Below are 24,077 nucleotides of genomic sequence, written 5' to 3' on the forward strand. Positions count from 1 at the left end.
CTGGACTCCGATTCAAACCTGGTTTGTTGTCTTTTATGGAGCTTGTGGTATATCTGTGGTGTATCCAGTCCAGAGTCACTTTGCTATCTTCCAAAGATCTCTAAAAGAATCAAATACCCAGCTGACGTTGATGACCCTGATGTTCCAATTCCAAATGGCCAGATGAGCTTTATTAATTGGCTCTCATCTAGCTAATGTTAGCATAACTGCTTATAATTACTGTCACGTGGGGTAGAAAGAAGTTGAAGTTTCCCCTGGCCACCCTTACCTCAGACAGCTGAGACCCTAACCCTTCCTCACTAATATTTAAAACAATAAATAAAATAAGGCGCATTTATTTTAGAACTTTGAGAGAATGTCAGCACTAACAGTTATAGAATTAAGATTCTTAAACACATTGAGTTTTTCAGTAGTTCCACACAAACAATTAAGCCGTCCAATAAAGTCACACATTTTGTGCATACTGAATAAAAAAATTCACCTAAAAACAGAAAACTAGAAACAATTTCTGAATGGTATATAGTTATATATGTTTGTATTTCACAATAATGCAAAATAAAACATATGTAATCACAAAAATGAAGACTGAATTATATGATATGCATATTTTTCATTTTCGAGACCTGCTGCCCTGGAAGAGCGCTTTTAATACTAAGAGTTATTGAAAAAGGATTAGTCTTAAACAGGAAGTGCAGATTGTAACTGATCTCAGAGCAGTGAAAGCAGAACCAGTAATAGTTTGCACAAAGCACATGTGCAAACCACCTTTCAGCTTGCCCAGCACTGTTAACAGGTGAGGATAACCTTTGATTTTTCAAGGGCATTTTACACAATTCAGAAGCTGCTGCTGAGAGTGAAGATACGGAAAAGTCAGGAAACACATGCGCCACTTCATGGATTACCAACAACATTATAGACAGACTGTACTTGGGCAGTGCTCTGTCAGATTTGTGCACTGCAGGAGATCCATAGGGACTGCTCTGTCTCCATTCCTTTTTACCTTGTAAAGCTCAGCTCATGACCGGAGTAGATGTATTACTGATGGACGGGAAGAGGAGCACAAAGCACGAAATACAGAAATTATTTTCTGCAGTGGCAGAATAATCTGCTTCTGAACACGCAGAGGACCACTGAGATGGTGATCAACCTTAGAGGGAAAAGAAGAGCTGGGTCAGCACCCATTACAATGTTCCAGTCTTTCTGAGTTGACTTAGATGGTCTTCTTGTTTTGCATTTGCTTGAAAAACACTACCTGAATGTAGTTTTTTTGGTCCTTGTGTACAGTTTCTGTTTGAGTTCGTGCTGGGAGCAGGATGTTTCTTGGTGTTGGTGATTAGTGGATTTGATTTTCAATGACATCTTTTGTAGAAAATCCCACCCCATCCAAGGCTTATTTATTAAGTCATGTTACAATGTTTTCAGATGTTGGCAATAAAAAGCATGTAATGCGTGAAAAAGCACTTGAGTAAATCAGTTTTTTCTTATCGCTGCTAGCAGCTGACCTTGAAAGTGAAGAACAAACACAGTAAAAAAGACGTTAGTTTCAATGTATTTTATTCTTTACTGTAGAAACACTGTACATAAATTACTTTCTCTGAGACTAATATTGATGTACGTATAAGTGGAATTTATCAACCTCCGAAATAAAAAAAAGATAAACCATAAAACATTGTCAACTTGTCATAACTGTCGTTGAAAAAAAGAGATCGGTAGCATATGAGGTTAACTCTCTGTGGAAAGTTCCTGCTCTTTCCTTCCAAATGACTAAAGTTACTTTTCAACCTTATAAACACACATATGCACAATGAAAACTCTAAAGGAGTACAGAGACCCACAATCAATGAGAAACATCCACATCGATCTTTGATCTATTACCATTACTCGTTAATGTCACTGATGGCAATGAACTGTCCCTTTAAAGATAAACAAGCAAAAATAAAGGGAGAAGCAACGATTTGTTACTACTCACAGTAATCCTGTCCCCCACCCCTCCCACCCAAAGCCATGATAACATGTTTCTATTGCAAGCAATACTACTACCTGTGACTGAGAAAAGCACAAGGTCTATTTGTTATGAGGCCGAGTCACATTTTGTAAAAGTGAATAACACCTGGGCTGCCAGGGTACCAGGGACTTATAGGACCAATGTACATCCACTCAAACACAATGGTGGCCCTACAGTCACCCTGGTTCTTCACATACATCATTTGACTGTGGTCTCTCTAAATTTGTAGAACTTGTTAGAGCACAGAATGGGAAGGAGTGGCTTTAAAGTAAAAACACAAATCAAAGTTTGTCTTTGTTCAGGTCATATAATGGTCCATTCCAGTGGTGATGGTGCAGTAAAAGTAGTAATAGTGGTATAAGTAATACTATGTAAAAATGTTTTTGTTAAATTTCATATACCCTTTTTGTCTGAAGCAACAGCAAGTTTATATAAAGAAAAAAACTCAAAGAGAAAATCAGTTTATTTTTTTTCAACTTTCATACAAAGTATAATTTTTTGTGCCTGTCCTCCTTAGAGAGAGTCCACGACGGTGGTTCCACTCAGTTGCTTCAGCCATGGACACGATAGAGCCTACAGACATGGCTCCTAGAGGTCTAAGACCCAAACAGAGATATGACACCTGCAACATCTCTCAGGGATGCACAGATGGCGATTACACTGACTGACAGTTAACAGCTGTTTAAACGCTTGTAAGCTCATCTAATTGTAAAATCCTCAGTCGGCCGCTCGAACGAGTCTCTACATCCCACTGTTTGATAGCTAGATAGCACACAAATATAGCAGTCGGGTTATAGCCCCCACCTTTCACGAAAGGCAGCGGGGATGGGGGGGTCATGCGTGCAAGCTGTTCGAAGGCAGACGACCGGGTGAAAAAAAGAGAAAGCGAGATAGAGAAAAAGAACATGACCGAAAAAAAGAACCTTTATCCAGGTTTGCAGACCATCAAACTGCAGTCGTGTTTCGGGTCAGCTGCACTGAAGTGATTGTTACATCATCAGTCTAGAAATCCCATTTTAACATTTTGATCCACAAAAAAGGGATTGCGGGATCTCTTCAGTGGCTTGGTTTTCAGTCTTTGACATCCATTTTTAAAAACTTTTGTTAGTCTCTGACAGTCAGTGGGCGGGATCATTGGATTATGTTAATACCGTGTTACCTCCTCCCTATCTCACTCTGCCGTAGGAACTGGATGTTGTTAGCGCTGTCGGCTAGCTCGGGGTACTGCTCTATAGACAGTACGTAGTAACCATCATAACCCAAAACCTTCCCGCTGCTTAGTAGCTGCCTCTTTTCTCCCTCCGTCCATAGCCGTACTCCTTCTTCTCCGTCTCTCACTCGCTGTTGTTCGCGGGCCCAGGCACTCGACAGCGCCCTCTGCCTTGCTTGTTCCAGGATTCGCGCTTTCTCCTCATCCAGCGTCGTCCCGTAACGCACGTCAAGTGTCAGGGCGCCGTACTGGAGCTCCACATCAGCAAAACGCCGTGTTCTCCCGTTCATTACTGTTGTGGACTGGGATACTGTGACGTTTACTCCATTTTCTAGTGACTTCCTCCCCGAGGTGAGCCGCAGTGCGCTGAGGTCATTCTCAGGCAGGCTGGTCTTGATGAAGTAGTGCGTGTCTCTTCCCTCCACTGTGAAATGCAAGCCCTCAAGGTAAAAGGCATTATTTAGGACAGCAGCCACTTTGATGCAGTCCTCGTTGGCGATGTTTAGAGCACTGGTCACAACGCGACCTTGGATCACAGCGAGCATCACTCCCTTTCCTATCAGAGACTTGACAGTGGCAAACCACAGCCAAGGCTTGTTGTGGTCTGAATGTCGCCGACTGAGCTGAATTTCAGGCATGCGCTCAAACGACAGAAAGGCCTGAGACTGACGGGTCACTTCCTGCTGGACGCCTGAGATAGACTGTGGAGAAAAAGGAGAAAAGGTGTCTGAAAATTTGACTCAAAATTATTGTCTGCTGCGTCTAGGTGTGTGGTCTCAATCGATCAATCGATCCCAGAGTTTCTGAATTGCTGCTCCAAGTTGTACAAATTCTGTTCAATTCAATTTGATTTATGTAGCATTAAATCACAACAACTGCTGCCTCAAGGCGCTTTATATGATCAGGTAAAAACTTGACAATAATAGAGAGTAAAACCCCCTAGAGCAAACACTTGGTGATGGTGGGAAGGAAAAACTCCCTTTTAACAGGGAGAAAGCTCTGGCCGAAGCAGGCTCAGGGAGGGGTGGAGGAAGACAGGATTAAGTCCACACTTTAAGTATTACTCACTGAGTTAACTTCAGTGTCTTTATATCAGCATCTTTTTCTCATTCTCAGTGTGTGACTGTGATTGCTGATGACCCGACAACATGTGTACAGTTATCCTCTACTGATTTCCTTTGCTCTTTAAATGGGAGGATGTGTCTCACTAATTACTTTGCTATAAATTTATTCCTCATTTCTTCTCGTTCTGTTATTTTCTGTTGCTTGTCAATGCTATGTTTGCATGACTATATATAAATTAGTAACTATTAAGGTCTAGAATGTCTTGTATGTGGCCATCAGCAACAGTGACAAGAGTACCGAACAAACCACCCCAGATATGGTTGATGCAGAAGCATCATCTACACTCGGCCGTCATTTACAAATATCATTCAGTTTCATTTATTTCACTTAGGTAGGTAGTGATATGGTAAATGGACTGGTTCTTATATAGCGCTTTTCTACTCTGTCGGAGCACTCAAAGCACTTATACAACTAATTCATTCACCCAATCACACCATTATCTAACATTCATACACATTCACACATGGGGTTAGTATCTCGCCCAAGGATATTTGGCATGCAGACTGGAGCAGCCTGGGATCGAACCACTGACCTTCTGGTTAGTGGTTGATCTGCTCTGCCACCTGAGCTACAGCCACCCCAAATATGTATGACTGATAACACCCATTTGATTTATTCAGTTTAATTAACTTTCAAAATAGTTTGTTTTTCTAACACTGTTTGGTAAGATTAAGGCAATAAAACTACTTGTTTAATTTTAAGAAAAAATCATGGTTTGTATTACAAGCAAAAATTAAATTTGCACAAATGTAACCACTGTTTCGTTGACATTTATTTCACTATCACTGGGCTGCAACCAGAGAAAACGACAAAAGGCCCGCTGTGACTGATCAGGTGTGGCCAGAAGCACAACAGTGGTAAAGTTTGAATCAGCAAAGTTTGAATTCTCGATAGTTTATCTGACAACACTTAGAATACATACAGGCAGGTCATCCCACAGCTGGCTCTTTTTCATCTCCAGTGATGGCTGTATCAGGTCAAATTTCGGAATAGGGAATCCTGGGATTGCATTATGGAGATGAAAGCCAAATGTGACCAACCAGATGTTGATATCTGCAGAGAAAGAGAAGAGTGGAAATAGTGATATTTATAAAAGAAACTGAGAAACAGAAACAACAATGCAAAGCAATCATACTGTATCAGAGGGACTGGAACTATTTTTATGCCTTCTTATCAACTGAAAAACCTCTGTTGGTGTTTAAAACATATTAATTCAATTTGATTTTACTTATACAATGCCTCAAGGTAGGGGTGGGCAGTATAAACGGTGTACGGTAGAAACAATATGAATTTGGCCAACGGTAGAGATTTCTACTATACCGCTCTACCGCGATAGCACATGTTGATGATGTCATCAAACTGCGCCTGTTTTGGTCGAAAGCATGGCAGCGGCTGCAAGCAAGGAGCTTACAGGTGGGGAGGAGGAGGAGGTGCTCATAAAGAAGACCGGTGTGATGTTGGTCATATGGACCTGGTTTGGGTTTAAGCAGTCGGATGTTGAGCAGAAAAATATCAAATGCAAATTATGCCGGGCGACAGTAATGGCGAAGATGGGGAATACAAGTAATTTATTTCATCACTTTAAAATCAAAGCACATTTTGGAATATGAGGAAAGCCAATAACTGCACCTTCCGCAAACACCCAGTCAGTCAAGTGGAAAGAAAAATGGTGGCCCTACACACCAGCAGAACTTTGTGTTTTATTGATATTTTACTTTATTAAAATTTTATTAAAATAGCATTCTATACTTTTCAGTCATTTTGACACACACACACTGTTAAAGTGAATTGTTAAATGTTGTCATTTTTATGCTTACCATCTCTACATTGTTTTAACTCTGTGATGAAAGGAATTCCACTGTCCCCCTCCCCAGCCTTTCGAGGCTCTGGGTGGGGGGCTGTAGTCTTTTATTACACATCGACACATCCTTGTGAAGGTCTTTTTGATGTAAGCTTCCTGCCCAGCAGGAGGTCACACACACACACACACACACACACACACACATTCTTACATACATACAGAAGTTCACACATATACATACAATGCCTTGTCTTAGAACCATGTGGGCGTTGCCTTGCTGTGATGAACTGGCAGCGAGAGGAGGCCATCGTCGGGGTCATTCGTAATGAGCTGAGATACCGACGAGGCCTCCCTTGCAAGTAAATGATCGATCACTGTTGCCTTGTTTTTCTTTCACGGGAATAAGTCCTGGATACAGCGGGGTCTGAGTTTAGACCCAACATTTATTTGGTCCTTCGGAGCCAGAGCCTAATACATCGCATTCACCGAGGAGAGGGAGAGGACGCCACCACAGTCTGCTAGCAGCCATCGTCTGGGACGATTGATGAAAGCCCTGGTACTTTACTTTGTTACCAGGCCGGAGAGTTTGCGCCTGAACTCCCCTCGGGATGGATGGCAATTGACGGGAACCAGAGACTCTTCCCATGAACGAAAACAACACGAACAGTGAGTAGAAAAGGCCTTATGCGTCACTGAGACTGCGCGTGCAGATGCAGGTCCAGGGGAGCGCTGGTTGCACGGTTTCACGTGAACCTAAAACAATAGAGAGCGGCTACGTGACCGTGCGGTTTCTCGCAGGTACGGGAGTGCGCCAGCCGTGCGGGAAGGTCGTAGGCTACTAAAGAAACGGCTCCATAGCTGCGCGGTTTCATGCGAGCACGGGAGTGCGTTGGACTGTGCGTTTAGGACGCAGGTCCATGAAAGCTGTGTGTGTAGACGCAAGCGATAGGCCTATTTTGTGTGTGTGTGGGCCAGACGTGGTCTGCGTGAGTGTGGCTGATTGTTGTCTTGTAATGGAGACTAAACTGAGTAAGTCTGCCTTGAAAGAGGATGAAATACACTGCAAAGTATTTATTGGGCAGCACGTGGTGTGTGGATCGTTGAAGAATGAAGTGAAATTGTGCTCTAAGCAGAAGTGAGTGTGAGTGTGTCTGACGTCACGGTGTGTGTGAAAAGGTATCCAGCTGGGGCAGACATGATTCTGCAGGTCACCTGCCCAGCGGACAAAAAGAGATAAAATAGTTGTGTTGGTGAATGATAGCATGAAGAGTGTTTGGTGATTCTCAGCCTGAAACAGCTGTAATGCTATTCTCTGTTAAAAACCAGAGAGAGAGATGTGTGTTGTTTTAAGCAGTGATGAGAATAATGAAAATGTGATGAGAGGAACACAAAAACATACAGAAAATGCATTAACTATACTAACCCTACATGCATATACACATACAATGATACTCATGAAGACCAGACAGCATCTTAAGCATGAGATTCTGTTTGTCATCTCATCCAAGTCACTAGTAAGATGAAAGTGATACATAGACTAGTGGACTGAATATTATAGGAGGACAGATGACTGCATCATAGAGTAAAACAGAATGCTGATGAGGGGTCTTAAATGAGTGAGCTGAGTGAGCTGATTGTGCGTTTCTGGTGTGTGAAGAAGTTTTACCATGGCACACATTTGGTTACATGAGAAGAAACTTATTATGTGATGAGACAACAGGGTTATGCTGTATGTTGTGTGTGGCTGATTGGATGAATGTTTGAGATTAAACTGGCTGTTGATTTGTCTTTTGTTACTAAGTTGAGCCTGCCAAATGGGTTGTTATGATTTATCCCCCTGGCAGGAAGAACACGTGCCATGACTTAACAAGGCCTTTCTTTCCTTTGCTTTCCTTTATTTTCTTTCTTTTCTTTTTATTTTGTTACTTTCATGGTGCACCGAAGGTTTCGTTTGATAATTTTTTTTTAATCATCTAAGCAGATCTGAACATTAATAGGAAGAACTACGCAACACCTTGTTGCAAACGGTTGCAAAGTGAGCTTCTCCAAAATTAAAATGGGCTCAGGGGAAAGTCACTTATTGGAACAATTAGGAAACAAGTTCCTGTCCAAAAGGATTCAACGAGTCTAAATTCTTTTTTTTTTGAAGTGTCGTCGGTTTTGCTGAGCGTGGAAACGAAATGCGACGATAATTTCCACTATCAGCAAAAGAAAGAATCGCTGAGTGAATGAGTAAGAATTTTAAATAAATGGGGAACTGACTGACTGGTAAAAGCTGACAAGACTGACTGACTTAACACTGTTGTGTGAAGTTAACCCCCACCTGACAAAGGTGTGGATGTATCTCTGTGTGTGTCTCTTGTTGCAGGAGCAGAAGGAGACCACGGGAGGAAACTTGGGTCACATGACTATGTGAACTCTGCAAATTTAATGTTTTTAGTTTAAATTTTTCTGTGTCTGTGAATTTACCATGGGTGTGTTATTCACTACCTTGTGTTGCTCACAGACATCACTGTGAGAAAGAGTGTATACAAATGTGCAGCGCTAACATCTACATTTCTTTTCTACAACAGATGGTTGATCATGTGATTTGATCATGTGATTTACAGCAGGACACAACTTAATGATGTTTTTCTATCACAGGATTACTGAAATTTCGTGTGAAGAAAACTGTGGTTACAGGCTATATGTTGGTGATGAAATTACACTGTGTTGTTGAGGAAATGTTGGAGAAAATGTGAATGTTACAGGGGAGAAAGTGAATACAGTTTGAGACATACTGTGTTTGAAACCAGTGTTGCTTCTTTTACAGCAGAGTGTTAACTTTATGACCTTTTACAGCACCTCTGGAATCTGGATGGCCGACGCCTGACCACCAGGATGATCCGTGTGTTTGGCTAATGTTTGTTTTTCTTTATGAGTGTTTGTAAAGGATTCAGCACAGACAGACAAGTCACAATTGAACAGATGTGCAGTGGTTACAGAATAGTTACATGGGGCTCATTATCTGACCACTGATGGGCTTATGATGAGTGACAAACTTATGGAAAGTCACTGATTACAATGTGGAATGATGTTGAGATGTTAAATGATTTGGAACAAATTATGGGAAAAAGTAGGAGTTTAATGAGTTTAGAATGAACCTGCAATGATACTTGTCTCTGTGATGCTGAATACTTTATTACACTTATGAGTTGCAGTTGGTGGCAAATGTGAAGATGTTTTAACTTAAAGACTTTGTGGAGCTGGGAGTTAAACAATCTAAACATTTAACTGCTGACTGATGTTTTTACACAGGGTTACAGGTTGGAGTGAAGCTGCTCCAAGGGACAAACCCTGGAGATTGTTTTAGGGAGACTGTGCAACATTCTTGTACATGTCTCATTGGGGAGTTGACACATGGCGGAAGCCATGTGGCGAGAGGAGTGTCATTTTTTTAATTTGTAGATGTCGTGAGGTGCCATGACGAGAAGGAGTGGCTGAGAGGATCGTCCACAAGATGGAAGCTGAGGCCAGGAGAGAGTCTTCAGGAGGATCAGAGATCAGCTTCAGCACAGAGAGCTGTGCTACTGAGCTTCCAAAGGATCATCATGAGGAGACTCTGCACAGCAAAATCTTAAATAAAATGAAAGAGTTTCGACGTTGACGTTGAGGAAGACAACTAAGGTGTACGACGTGCTCTGCCTTAAATCTTCAGCAGCGTTGGAACATGAGAACCTGAGGGAGCGTGCCAGGCTCCATGAGTGACAGCGAAGAGGAGGTCCAGCGATGGACTTGTGGTTCTGTGAACAGCACAAATGCCAGGTGACTGTGAAATAACTAACAGCACTTTTTCCACAAGTGAAGCCAGTAACTTACTATCCTAACAGATTAGCTCTAGTTGCTTGTGCTTTACCTCCATGCGTGAGATCAGTATGTGCAGCAGCTTAAGCTGTACAATGTTTCAGGAAATAGTTCATTTCACCTTTTTGACACTGTTAGTTCCACACGAGGTCGATGTTTTACTACTGCAGACTAAAATTACATTTCTGTCACCTACAAGACGCTTGTCTTTAATGTTACTGTTACTCTCATAACCATACATAACCATAAGTGGTGCACAATTCTGAATCCATCAACCCTTTTTGCCAATGAAAGAAGAGGGCACTTCTCATGAGTGTAGAGACCACGTGGAAACGTAGTGTAAGCCGAGGGATGACTTAACAGATGTGCCACTCGTTGAGGGAAAGGTTTGGTTTGTTGATGGGTTGAGTTTTACAACAGCCGAGGGACAGACTGAAACAGGTTTTACTGTAGTAGATAGTGAGAAAGTTATCTGTGCAGGACGACTAGCATGTTTCATATCTGCTTAAGCAGCAGAGATAGTAGCTTTAACGGAAGCGTGTAAAGCTGCAGAGAGACAATATACACTGATAGCCAATATACATTTGCTACATTACATTTCTTTGTAGTGCAGTGGGTGAGACGAGGTGTGACAGCCTCTACAGGGAAACCTGTAGAATACGCCAAACTGTTGCAAAATCTGCTGGAGGCAGAGTTATTACCCAGTAGAATTGCCATTTGTAAATGTGCAGCACATCCCTCCCACATGTGAGGGAAAGATCCAGTTGCATTAGAGAATGCTTTTGCAGATAAGATCGCAAGAGAGGCAGCTTTAGGAGCACATGGTGTTAACATTTTAGCAGTGCAACACCAGCAGACGTTGGCTATTATGCGAGATGCACTGGCAGACATGCAGGCCCACTCACTTCCTGCAGTAGCAGGAAAACAGTTGTGACTTACGGAAGGAGCGAGCTTGCAGGATGGTGTTATTGTCTGTGCGATGAACCAATACTGCCTAAGAATTTGTATAAGACTGCTGCTATTTTGAGCCATGGGCCATGCCATGTCGCAACAGGAGGGAGAAGATGATGGCAGCAGTAGTTTATACTCTAGGATTAAATACGTTTTAAAAAAATTTTTTGCAGGTAGAGAGAACTAATGGAACAGTAAAGTTAAGACTCAGGAAGTCAATGGAAGAGACAGGCAGGACATGGTTAAACTGTATAGAATTAGTTAAGATGTATATGAATGTACATGAGGATTACTCCAATAGAGAATGGTCTGACTCTTTGAGATTATATATGTTAGAGCATTTAGAGTTCTAGTCTTCTGTAGTGATGATAGGAGAGCAGAAGAGAGAGCATATTAGCAGATTAGATGCTTACAATGTTTAAAAGTAAAGAAGTCTTGAGAACAAATGATCTGCCAGATGATTCTGTTTCTCCGCAGGAGCAGAGTCTGAAGTCTGGAGATTGGATGTTGATAAGGCCATGGAGAGGAAGTGCTGGTCCAGTCCACGGTGGGAAGGTCCCTATCAGGTGCTGCTGACAACGACCACAGCAGTGAAGATCGCTGAAAGGAACACTTGGATACATCAAGCGCACTGCAAGAAGGTGACACACATCCAGGCCAGCTCGGGGTAAGTGGCAGGAAGACCGGGTACAAAGGGGGGGGAAGCCTCCAGGGCCCCTCGTCTCAATCCAGCGAAGAAACCAACTGAGCCACAGGTACTCATCAGAATGGCTGGGAATGTGCTGTGCGCCTTCTTGTGCCTGTGGACCCAGAGTGGGATGACAGGAGCGCACTGGGACAGAGCAAACCACACCCAATGTCCGCATGGGGTTTCAACAACTACTGGTGGCAGTTTGTGAACACAACCGCTCACATAAAGAACGAGACCAATGGTTATGCTTGTGATGCCACTGGCTACACATTCTTCTGGACTGTGGCCATATAGCATCACTGAGAGCGAGACAGTTGTTTGGTTGCCTTAGCAACACATCCAGGAGTAAACGTACTTGGAACACTGCCAACTTTTCAACTCCTCTGAACCTGAGTGGAAGGTTGGTTCACCAGTAGCTGGGAAGATGAACTGCTCTGGTACGACAGACCTGCTAGTCTGACTCCAAGTATCTGACTCGCTGCAGGACATTGAACAACTAAACGAACTGGAAATAGGCCAGTTACCTATGTGTATGAAGGCAATGGATTAGTCCAAGTTGGAGATTTATCATGAAATCTGAGCAACGTCGCCTATTCTTTGTGTCCTCTGCAAGAAGGATGTAAACAGAGAAGCCTTTTGTCTACATTTACATCATGAACACTTCTCTAAGCTGGTTGAGGCTTTGAGCCAAGAAGATCAAAACAGCTTGATCCAATTTCCTTTACAAAGCTTTTCCTGTGGTGACAACAGGACAGGAGAAGAGTTGTAAATGCAGATAATTCACCAGTTGACTCTAACCCCCACAGGATGCCTATAGTGAAAAGATCTGGGGGGATTGATAGGAGTCATAAAGAAGGGTGTTGACCAGGCTACAGCTTTGAAGTTAGCTGAGAGCCACATGGACAAACGATAAAGTCAACTGATGCGTGTGAATGTCTATGTCTGTATACAGTTGGATTGTAGTGACATATGATTTTTGAGAATGTTGATTATTCTTGTTTGACTGTTACATTCAGTTGTTTACTTGCAGAAATGCATGATGAATCGCACGACAGGAGTAGATGCACCACAAGGCTGGAGAGCTTGGTTAATGTCTGGTCCTTGGTGGCATCTTCTTTTGAAAATATTAATTCCTGTTTTTGGACTGTTGACATTGATTTGCTTATGTATAGGATGCATTTTCCCTTGTATAAGATCAATGCTAACTAAAATGATTTCTAATACATTTGTTAATTATGTACTTTTACAACAATATGAACTGATTGAAATGAATGGCATGACAGAAGCCTGTGTATAAATGACGCCTGCGCTGAAAATGTTAAGCAAGAGATGTATGGCTGAGAATGGTAAATGGTAAATGGCCTGTATTTATATAGCGCCTTACAGAATATACTACATAGGAATAATTTGGAGCATAAAAATAACATAACAGGAGGGAAATGTGAAAAGTGAATTGTTAAATGTTGTCATTTTTATGCTTACCATCTCTACATTGTTTTAACTCTGTGATGAAAGGAACTGTCCCCCTCCCCAGCCTTTCGAGGCTCTGGGTGGGGGGCTGTAGTCTTTTATTACAGACACATCCTTGTGAAGGTCTTTTTGATGTAAGCTTCCTGCCCAGCAGGAGGTCACACACACACACACACACACACACACACACACACACACACATTCTTACATACATACAGAAGTTCACACATATACATACAATGCCTTGTCTTAGAACCATGTGGGCGTTGCCTTGCTGTGATGAACTGGCACCGAGAGGAGGCCATCGTCGGGGTCATTCGTAATGAGCTGAGATACCGACGAGGCCTCCCTTGCAAGTAAATGATCGATCGCTGTTGCCTTGTTTTTCTTTCACGGGAATAAGTCCTGGATACAGCGGGGTCTGAGTTTAGACCCAACACACACACACACAAATATATCTATCTATATACAGAAGAATATATCGCAATATATACTGTTACTGCACATGCTTCAAATTACACCGCAATATGTATTTTAGGCCATATCGCCCAGCCCTACCTCAAGGCACTTAATATCATAAGAAGACCCCTACAATAACCCAGACGAAACCCAACAATCAGGTGACCCTATGAGCGATCACTTTGGTGACAGTGGGAAGGAAAAACTCCCTTTGCACAGGAAGAAACCTCTGACACACTCATAGTGGGGCAGCCATCTGCCCAGACCGACGGGGGTGACGGGAGGGAGGCTAGACAAAAGACATGCTGTGATTAATGCAGAGAGGAGTATGAACACATGGTGAAATAGGGTGAATTAAGAAAAAAACACTCAGTGCATCATGGGAAGCCCCCCGCTGTCTAGTCTATTGCAGCATAACTAAGCGAGGATTCAGGGTCACCTGGTCCAGCTGGTTTCACAGAGGAAGGGCCTGAAACTATTCTACTTTTAAATATCTCAGGAACCTCTGTTTCTATGTCTTAACTTGATTTTGTATTGCTAGTACATCATTTAACTTTCTTCATTTAACTGAAAAGTTAAATAATGCTAAATAAACTTGACTTATTTATTTATCTGATGAAACAGAACATGAAAATGATTTCTCGAGTAGTGTAGCATACACTAGCATAATGTCAGGAATTATTCCACGAGTTATGTGACCTTAAAGCAATAGATAATACACACATGGATTGAAAACGTCAAAAAAAAGAAGTGGCTCTGCTTAAACAAGTCTAAATCGCTCTGTTACCTGTGACATATTCTTTGACCTGGTGGATCTTGCTGATGGGGTTGTTACCTTGGAACATGTACAGGTTAAAGGGCTGAGGGTCTTTACCAACACGTGTCCATGTGCTGATGTCAGGAGTGGTCCACCTTAAAACACAGACATGCTCTGCTTACACTTGACACCATTACAGTCACCTGTTATACTTGTGCTGGACAAGTGTCAGACTGCCTACCTTCCCGCAGGAATGTCATAATCTCTGTCTCCAAAATGAAGCAACCGCGTCAAAGGATCATACAGACCTCCATGGAAACCAATTACCAACACAAAGTCTGGGTTGGAGTCAAAGTAAACTTCACCATACGCTGTGTATTGCACCTGCACACACACACAAAGATCTATTAATTGCATCAGATATGAAGAAACACGGCAGTTCTAATAAATAAAGTCACATGCTGAAGCCTTTTGTTCCAGTATGACAAACATGCGTACCTGTTTAAGCAGGAGCCCATTGTTACTGAAGACAGCCAGTGGAGTCCCAGTGTTATCACATGCAATATAAAACTCTTCTCCGCTGCTGATCTCCATGGCAAAAACATGGCCCTGTGCACAAATAACCACAACTGAATTTAACAATAATAAACCTGCTTATCATGCTGTGATATGCAGTTCTGTAAATTAACAACTAATCTAAATAATCCACACCTATGGGGTGCACACACACCGTGTTTTCACATCTTTGTGGAGACATCTAATTGAGATCATGCCGCTAACCCCAACCATGAAAAATGAATGCCTAAACCTAACTATGACCGAATTGTTACCCTGACACTAAAACCACATTTTGAGTCGGAAAACTGGGATTTTGTCCCCTTAATGGCTGTTGGTCCCCACAAAGATATGTAAACACGGTCAGCTGCATTGTTATAGATGCCTCAACTAGTGAACCATTAGCTTTAGCAGAATAACTAAATACATTACAGGGAGAAACTCCTCTCTCTGTCTTGTCACTTTTTTCCATATGCTCACTGGAGAGAAACCTGCTGTAACCAGACTGTCATAAATCAAAAGTACAGCACTAAGTGTCTTGCCTGCTTCTAGCACGAGACACAGAAGAGAGTTTGATTTTTTTTAACTGGCCTTCTAACTTTAGCAAAAGCACCGCCGTGAGCCAAATGACTCTTTCAGTGTGTACCTGCAGATCATAGTAAAAGGATGTGATCTCAGAGCTGGAGTGGTTGTAGACGTGGGTTATCCTGGTGGGATAGTTCAGGTCCGCATAGAAGAACTGCAAGTGCTGGCCCAGGCTGTTTCTAGATGCCACTCGCCGACCCAAGCCGTCATAACGGTACTGGATGGTCCAGCTGGCTGCTTTGCTGTAGACACGAACTAGTAGGCCTGTTGTAAAAAAAATACTGATGTTGTTGTCTTTTATAAGGGAAAAGGAAAAAGTGCACATGTTCAGTGCATGTATGACTATCTTTAGGGTTAGAGATAAAGAGCAGGTTTTCCTTTTTAGAAGTGAACTTTGACTGCTCAGGATGTGATCAGGCGGTCTATGGCACAATTTGTAAACTTCTGTCTTGATTATTACATTTTTCTACACGTTTGATTTGGGTAATCATTTAAATTGTTCTAGCACAGTCAACTTCATGAGGATGAACACTACTGTGCCACTTTCTGCTGTGTCTGTTGGTCGCATAAACTGTGCAAACCTTTGGAGTTGTATTCAAATATCTCAGCTCCTCTCTGTCTGAGGAAACCGTCTTCATCCAGCCTATACTGAACATCTCCCAGTCGAGTGATTCTGTCCCTCAGATCGTAGCGCAGAGGGGTTAAACGCCCGCTGTTCCCAGGGTTCAGCAGATGCAGATTCCCGTTCAGATCGTAATTATATCTGAAAGGACAGAAAGTATAATCGTTAATTATTATTTGGCATCAGTGTTATTGTTCTTTTTTTAATGCTGTGATCCTACCTCCACATCATCTTCTCATTGAGGGAGACGGTCTGCAGCTGTCCATCGACATCATATTCATAACCATATTTGGTTGTGTTAGCAAATGGCCCAATCTTGATTTCACGCTTTGTCACTCGGCCCATGTTGTCATACTGAATGGTGATCCAGTACATCAGTGACCTGAAAATCTCATACTGGATCTCCTTAATGCGGCCGTGCTGGTCAAAGTGTTTTGTGTAGGTCATTACCGCTGTGGAGATAATCTGGGAATGATGTGCAGACAGAAGATCTACTGTTACACTTCAGCAAGGACCCAAAGCCCTGCTGATCAGACTTCAGCAGACACACTACAAAAACTGCACATGACTGAGATTGCACAGGACATCTGAACAGCCCTGCCCTGCTTCAGGTGGGGTTTTGTTTCATTGCTTTGAAGACACAAACACAACCTCCAGCTGTGGGTGGAGAAAATGTCATTTGACTGGGATCTTGGTACTGATGAGGGAAGAATACCTGCTGCATCTGGCACACATAAATCATACCTCAGTGACTAACACTGTGTCCAGAAGCATAATAGTGGTTAAAGTTAAATGTAACTGAGGGTGTTGGGACGAGTGAAACAAATGCCATGACACAAACTGCTCAGGATCTGAAAGGATATTAGTTTGCTCTTTAAATACTATTTATTAGCTCGTCTGCTGCCAGTTTAACTTCAAGGCTTCCAGAAACATCCACAAATAGCTGCAATACTGAGAGGTCACAATAAACAAGCTGATATGGAGAATTAAGATATCTGAAATATATTACAAGACCTTATCACCGGACCACAGCGAGACCTGAAATGTCCAGCTACCTCAGCCTAATCAAACCTATAAACCTGTGCTATGAACTCTCAACTACGAAATGAAGCTCCACAAAAACTCACTGTTTCAAAATGTTTTAGTGATCTCTGCTGCCATAAGATACTGCTTCAGGCCTCCCCAAAATGTTTAATTTATTGCCCATTTACCAAATCAATCACTGATTAATGCACTTATCCCGCTTGTTTTCTTCCTCTTGGGGACATCCAAAGTTTTGTCCCATCAGCGTAAGTATTTTAGGTGTCAGTGCCCCTGAAAGGATCTAACTGATGTGTTATGCTGCAGGGGTGATAACATTATTTGGGTCTCCCTTTATAAGGAGTGGTCTCTTCCAGGAATCATCAGATGGTTTGATGTGAATGAAAATGATGTTACTTGTATGATATGGCCTTGCCAGTCACTAGATTTAGGAATGGTGCTCTCCACCACCATCAAAAGACCGAAAAAGGGAATATCTTTTGGAAGAACAGAGTTTAAAAGATTACTAAAATGTCTGTTTTTACCCGTACCCGTCCATATTACTAGAATCTGATCAAATCCGATCTGTAAGGTGCTTATTTTAGTTAAAACAGTATCGAAGATCCGTTATTACCTGATTGATATCGTAATAAATGACTCCAAACTTCCCAAACTGTTCCACTTTCCCAGATATATCGTCAAACTGATAGAGATCGATGGGCAGCGGTGTCTCGTTGATTACAGCCTGCATGCTGGTGACCCTGAAACTGTTGTCATAGGTGTAGTCAAAGCGCGCGTTCACCATCCCGTCCTCGCTGAAGCGGAATATTTGCCGGTCAACCAGCGGGCCAATTTGGCGGTACCGGATGGAGCAGATGAAGCCTTCGCTCTGCAGGTTGACAGTCTTAAGCACGCCAGCAGTCTCGTCATATGTGAAGCTGACCCTGGTCGAGTCGTAAAGGATTTCTGCCAGCTTGTTCTGACGAGACAAATATAAAAAAGTGTTTACAGTAACGACACAAGCAGGATGTCAGATGCTGCTGATGCTCCTTAAGCCTATCACACTTCATCACCAGCCTACGTTTCTTTATGGTTCCAGTATGGTTAACTTTCAATGACCAAAAGCAACTGTGAAATTTGAAGCTGGAAAGAAATTGCAACAACACTGCTGCATGCTGTATGTACAGGACAACTGTACCTTAAACATATACAGACATTTCATTCCTCCACGGTAACCTTTGACCTTTGTTGAAGAATTAACTGCATAAAAACAAATAAACTACCTGTCTGCGGTATTTGTACAGTATACGCCGGCCAGTGCCTAGATGAGCCACCCTCAGGAGCTAAGAAAGAGATGGAAAGCAGTGAATGATTAGCTTTGCTGTTTTTGAGTAAAGTTGATCACACTCCATGTGTCCATTACTTGTTAAAAACAAAACACACCTGTCCATCTTCAGAATAATCCACAGTAACAGACGCGTTACTTTCTGGTGGGGTGTAGATGTTCCTGTAATATCCTATGGATCGGATGGTCTGCATGGTGTGTCGAGCCACGCTGGGCATAGTGACTGCTGACAGGCGGTCCACTGAGTCATAGTCAAAGATGTACTGGTGCTGGCTGTGCAGCAGCAGCACCATGGACTGTTTAAGACAGAGTAGGAGGACAATTAGAAGCAGAACACTGACTGGTAGTGTGGCAGCCTGTAGTGAGAGGCCACAGAGGTTTATGATTGGATGTCTGAATTACAGTTTCTTATACAGAAAATAAAAGTGGTGCTAATGTTGTAAATGAAATGAAACTGTGAAAGAGATTAGATTCACATCAGTCCACACTGCAGATACATGAAGATTCATTCAAGCACAACTGGCACTGCATTGTTTAATCAGATGTTATCAAATAAATATCCTGATATTTTTGTACCATCTGTTGGAGCTGCGCCTACTGAGGTCATGCAAAGCTCCCCTGCATGTGTGTTAGTCAGTTTGACATGAATAACAAAGTGGCTTTTCACAGTGCTCAGGGAACACTGACACCACATATGCTGCTCAGATACACCTGATTTGGTCATGTGTGTATTTTATCGGATACATTTCTATCCACACGGTCATGTGGATATGTATGGACGAGCAGAAGAGACACACACATCAAAATAAAGAATGTTGCGCTTCAGTAATGAAATGTGCAATAAAATATGTTTTAATAAATTCATTTACAATTCCGTTTTCTAATTCTTTTATTTATTTAGACATTAGTAATTTATTATTTAATGATGTAACATGTATCAATGCAAGGTGATGTTGCAATGTAGCAATCAGAATTATTGTCTGAAGGCCCAAACAATTCCCAACAGATTTATTTTCCCAAGTGGATCATTATGGCTTTGCTATACTGGTCCACTTGATTGTCACAGTTTATTTGATCTTTATTATTTTTTGGTACTTTTAAGTTATTACAATCAGAACAGATGGACGGGAAAGAGAAAGACGAAGAAAAGAAGAGAAGTTAGGAAGCTGAGTTAACAGAAGGAGAGAGAAAAAAAGTGGAGAAGAGGAATGGAGAGAAAAGACACTGAAAACCTGTTTGATCACCTGCTGAAAAAAAACAAACAAAAAGAAAAAAACATAGGGAAACCACGGCAACAACCAAGAAAAGCCTCAGTAACAGTAAATAATAAATACTGAATATCTGATATCAAGATGGCTGCGCGAGCAGTCGCAGCGGCCCGGCACTCTCCTCAACTTAGCGGTTTTCTTTTTATTTTGTGTATTTTTGTTTCACTTTTACTCCGATATGCAGGAGCACATATGCAGTACAGTAAAACTGAACTGCTTGCGGTTCTAAACCACAAAAACCTGCACACCTTTGCTGACAATGACTGGGACTCAATTCCCCCTGAGATCTGGAGGGTCGCCGACTCTAATTTCACCATACCACCGCTGAAGTGGCGTAGGCGACAGAGGCACAGGAAACAGAAGAGAGGGAAGAGAGCGGGGCTGAAGGCTAGCCTAGGCTACGTGCTAACCCACACGGACCAGCTATTCCGAGTCTCTTCCTCACCAACTCACGGTCACTAAATAACAAGATGGATGAGCTACGACTGCAGATCACCTCACGCTGTCTGGATTACTGTGTTATGATCATCACAGAGACTTGGCTGGACTCTTTTACCCCAGATACTGCGATTGAGCTAGCGGGCCACACTACGTTCAGAGCGGACAGGAACAAAGAGTCCGGTAAGAAACACGGAGGAGGTCTGCTAGTGTTTGTAAACAATAACTGGTGCACCAACAACACAGTTAAAGTCGTCCACTGCTGCCCAGACATAGAATACATGATGGTTCAGTGTAGACCCTTCTACCTGCCGAGAGAGCTCACAGCGATCACAATAATAGCAGTTTATGTGCCGCTGCAAGCTAATGCTAAGTCAGCCATGGAGCTACTCCAGCGCTCCATTAATAAACAGCTAACAACGCACCCGGACTGCGCTGTGATCGTGGCAGGAGATTTTAACCACGCAAACCTGAAATCTGTCCTGCCTGGATTCTTTAAAAACGTGAGCTTTCCGACAAGGGAAAACAACACACTAGACCAGGTCTACACCAACATCCCAGATGCTTACAAGGCCACCCTGCCTCATCTCGGACTCTCTGATCATCTCTCTCTGTCCCTGATCCCTGCTTATAAACCTCTAATTCAAAGACAAAAACCATCTGAAAAAACAGTAAGAGTGTGGACCACTGAAGCCACCACGGCCCTACAAGACTGTTTTGATAACACGAATTGGAGTGTATTTGCAGAAGGATCAGACTTGGAGGGCCACACATCTGCCGTACTCTCATACATCAGCTTCTGTACTGAGAGCATAACAACAACAAAGCCCTACTAAGAGCACATGACAACGCCTTCAAACCAGGAGACCAACAAGTCTACAAAGAGGCACGCCAATCTCTGGTTAAAGGCATAAAAGAAGCCAAGCGCAAATACAAACAGCGCATCGAGGAACACTTTAACACAAAGAACTCCAGAAACATGTGGCAGGGGATCAAGACACTCACTGGCTACAAAGACAGTTGCACACAAACCAACTCCCCAGACATCACCTTACCTGACACCCTAAACCATTTCTTCGCCCACTTTGACCAAGAAAACAGGGACACCATCACCCATCCTGCCATTACAGAGAGGGACGACGCTCCCATCCAGCTGGAGCAGCACCAGGTCAGAGCCACACTGCGCAGAGTCAACGCGAGGGAAGCAGCTGGTCCTGACGGTGTAGCCGGTAGAGTGCTTAAAGCATGTGCAGACCAACTAGCAGAGGTTTTCACCACCATCTTCAACCTCTCACTGCTACAGTCTGTAGTACCATCCTGCCTTAAGTCAGCCACCATCGTTCCAGTGCCCAAGAAGAACACAGTACTGAGCTCTAGGAACCAATATGACAGGAAAGCTAATGAGCCATGAGAACCATGAGAAAGAGTTGTTGAAGCTAGATTAAAGAGATGATCAGCAAGCAGCAAAGAAGCAACACTATATGAAAGGTTTTTATTGAGGGTGTTGATGGAGAAGTAAGAAGTAGATCAGAATGAGGTGTACTATGACAGCATGCCAAAAAACAAACTATGATGTTTGTCAAGTGTGGCAGAGAGCTTTGTGTTCTGCTCCACCCTGGAGGACATGTATGAGGAATGTGAGACAGTGGTGAGGTGTGCAGTAGGGGAGATAGATGGTTTTAAAGGGGATAGGATTACATCAGCTCTGAGCCTCGTCTTGTTTGGTGATGGACAGGTGGACAAATGAGGTCTCCGTGGACTATGACCTTCACAGATGACATTTTAATTCTGTAGTAAGAGTAGGGAGCAGGTGGAGGTATGCTCTGGAGAAAAGAAAAATGAAAATCAGTAGAATGATATCGAGGGAGATGATTTGCTGTGGGGACCTGTCAAAAGATTTTATTATGTTTATGCTTAAAAGTACATTTTATTTTCTAGATGTGTTTGCTCATTTAGTATTCAGCTCAAATAGAGAAGTTACGCTATCCGTTATGTTACTAACTGTGCAAGCTCAACAGGAAACCTGCACGCAGCACAGTTCTATTTGATCTCTTCCTGTACGTCTCTGAGAAGGACATGCTACACAAATATGCTTGTGTATAAATAAAGCCTGACAACTGTTCCAGGGTGTGAGTCTCCGTTGAGTTCTCACCCGTGTGCATGTTAACTTGCAAACCTGTCTGAGTGTCATTTATTCCGACCTGAGTTGCACTGCAGGAAAACTCCTGACATTTCTTGGTCTTTCGAGCCGGATGGGACATAACACTTTTGTGTGACCCCACGGGAAAACCTCATCGAGTCCTGACGTCGTGAGAAGCCCGCGCTGAAGTCTGTCGACAGCTCTGTTGACAGCCAGCGTTCTTAAAAGTCGTCCACGACGGTGGGGGTCGATGAGGGGGACCTGACAACCCGGCAATTAATCAGCAAACAGGTGAATATTGACACTCTGAAACACGTTGCGAAAAATCGTATAGGCTCGCCCGAGAGGGGCTGGTAGCATTTTAAAATAAAATAGAGCTCGTCTGAAAGGACTGGTAGCTCCCCTGTAGTGGGTAAAGTTAGCACGTGTATAAAGGTATTTATTGTTTTATTTTTGTTGGTGGAATAAGTTGATTTTACAGCACAATAAGGAGGCTGAACTATTCCACTAATTTGTTTACTGTAGGCCACCCAAGTACTGGTGAAAAGAGAAAAAGGTCGTGTTTCATCATGTAAAGCTGACACCGCTTTCAAGAATAGCTTGAAAGTAGAGGCTGTGTCAACTACCTCTCTCGATTCTCGTGCCAGAGAAGGTGCCGCAGTTGTGTAGTTGTAAAGGATTAAAATGGGTAACGAAGCTTCAAAACTCACTGCTGACGAGCAGTGGTTAGAGAAAAAATGTCCAGGCGCCGGACAAATTAGTGCATGTAGATGGAGAAATCCAAAAGAAAACTATATGTCCTACGTGGGAGGGAAAATGTAGCCCCTCCGCATTGACTAAATTAAAAGAAACCCTCAGAAATAAATACTGAAAAGGATGCTAAATAGAAAACAAAGCGTACAGAGGAGTTGTAATATTTTAAAGCATGGAAAGAGGAATGAAGTGGAATAAACAAAAGGTTAAATTAAATTAGAGCTTATCTAATGTATTCAAACTAATAATAGGAAGGATAACAACCTGTAAACTGGTATTAACAATGAAACATAGTTGGCATGACGACTGTGTCTAGAATGAATTGAATGCATGAAACCAGATAATTCACACGAAAATATATCAAATAAAAAAGAGAGATGCATAAGGTATATTAAGGCTGTGTCATTGTTCAGCCAAGGAAAGAGTGTGAAAAAGCAAATGTCTCCAGCTTGGGAAGGTGTGAAGCTGCAGATTCACACAGGCCCACGATGGATACATAATAAAATATAAAATAATACACTATTGTATATTAGTAGTAAAGTAGTGTATTGTAATATACTATTGCTGTTATAAAAAAGGAAAAAGTGTGAGCGTGACATAAAGGTGTTGGTTTTAGATCAAGATTTAGTAGAATTAAAGAGGGTTTATAGACTATGAATACAAAGAAAAACAAAAGAGTTCGATTAGTCTGCAGAAACAGGAAATATGTGTGCCTGAGAGAAACAGACGAGTTAAACTCTAAGAAGATGAAGCGAATGAATGTTTTAAGAAAAGTAATGAAAATGATATTAATTGTATGCTTTAGTGTGTCAATACAGGTGGATTTCTCTCAACCTGGAACCTTGAGTACAGCGACAAAAGCATAGATTAATTGGGAAAATAAGCCACTTTTTGGCTAAAATTTTATAGCTTGACCTCCCACTTTGTCCTCGACCCTGAGAAGAAGGCACTGAACATGATATTTTGCCGGGCTGGAACCTAACTTAAAAGAAGAATACTGAAAGATCAACAGAGAAGAGACAGACTGTGTTTGTTGGAG

The 24,077-nt window shown here is 42.3% G+C and overlaps 1 protein-coding gene across 12 annotated transcripts in view; it reads right to left on the reverse strand.

The window, feature by feature from the left end:
* Nucleotides 1–1,537: 1,537 nt before the first annotated feature.
* Nucleotides 1,538–24,077, reverse strand: part of tenm3 (teneurin transmembrane protein 3) — an 869,227-nt gene continuing 846,687 nt past the window's right edge. For all 12 annotated transcript variants that reach the window (XM_025908309.1, XM_025908318.1, XM_025908317.1 and 9 more), the window contains 11 exons: nt 18,538–18,735; nt 18,378–18,437; nt 17,729–18,073; nt 16,295–16,539; nt 16,034–16,215; nt 15,514–15,716; nt 14,811–14,921; nt 14,554–14,696; nt 14,343–14,467; nt 5,263–5,393; nt 1,538–3,916 (listed from right to left, as the gene is read on the reverse strand). In XM_025908309.1, coding sequence (XP_025764094.1) covers nt 3,161–3,916; nt 5,263–5,393; nt 14,343–14,467; nt 14,554–14,696; nt 14,811–14,921; nt 15,514–15,716; nt 16,034–16,215; nt 16,295–16,539; nt 17,729–18,073; nt 18,378–18,437; nt 18,538–18,735 — 2,499 coding nt within the window. In that variant the 3' untranslated portion in view covers nt 1,538–3,160. The remainder of the gene's footprint in view (nt 3,917–5,262; nt 5,394–14,342; nt 14,468–14,553; nt 14,697–14,810; nt 14,922–15,513; nt 15,717–16,033; nt 16,216–16,294; nt 16,540–17,728; nt 18,074–18,377; nt 18,438–18,537; nt 18,736–24,077) is intronic.

This window comes from Oreochromis niloticus, linkage group LG6 (genome assembly GCF_001858045.2).
Source record: "Oreochromis niloticus isolate F11D_XX linkage group LG6, O_niloticus_UMD_NMBU, whole genome shotgun sequence".
In the NCBI taxonomy this organism is placed as follows: domain Eukaryota; kingdom Metazoa; phylum Chordata; class Actinopteri; order Cichliformes; family Cichlidae; genus Oreochromis; species Oreochromis niloticus.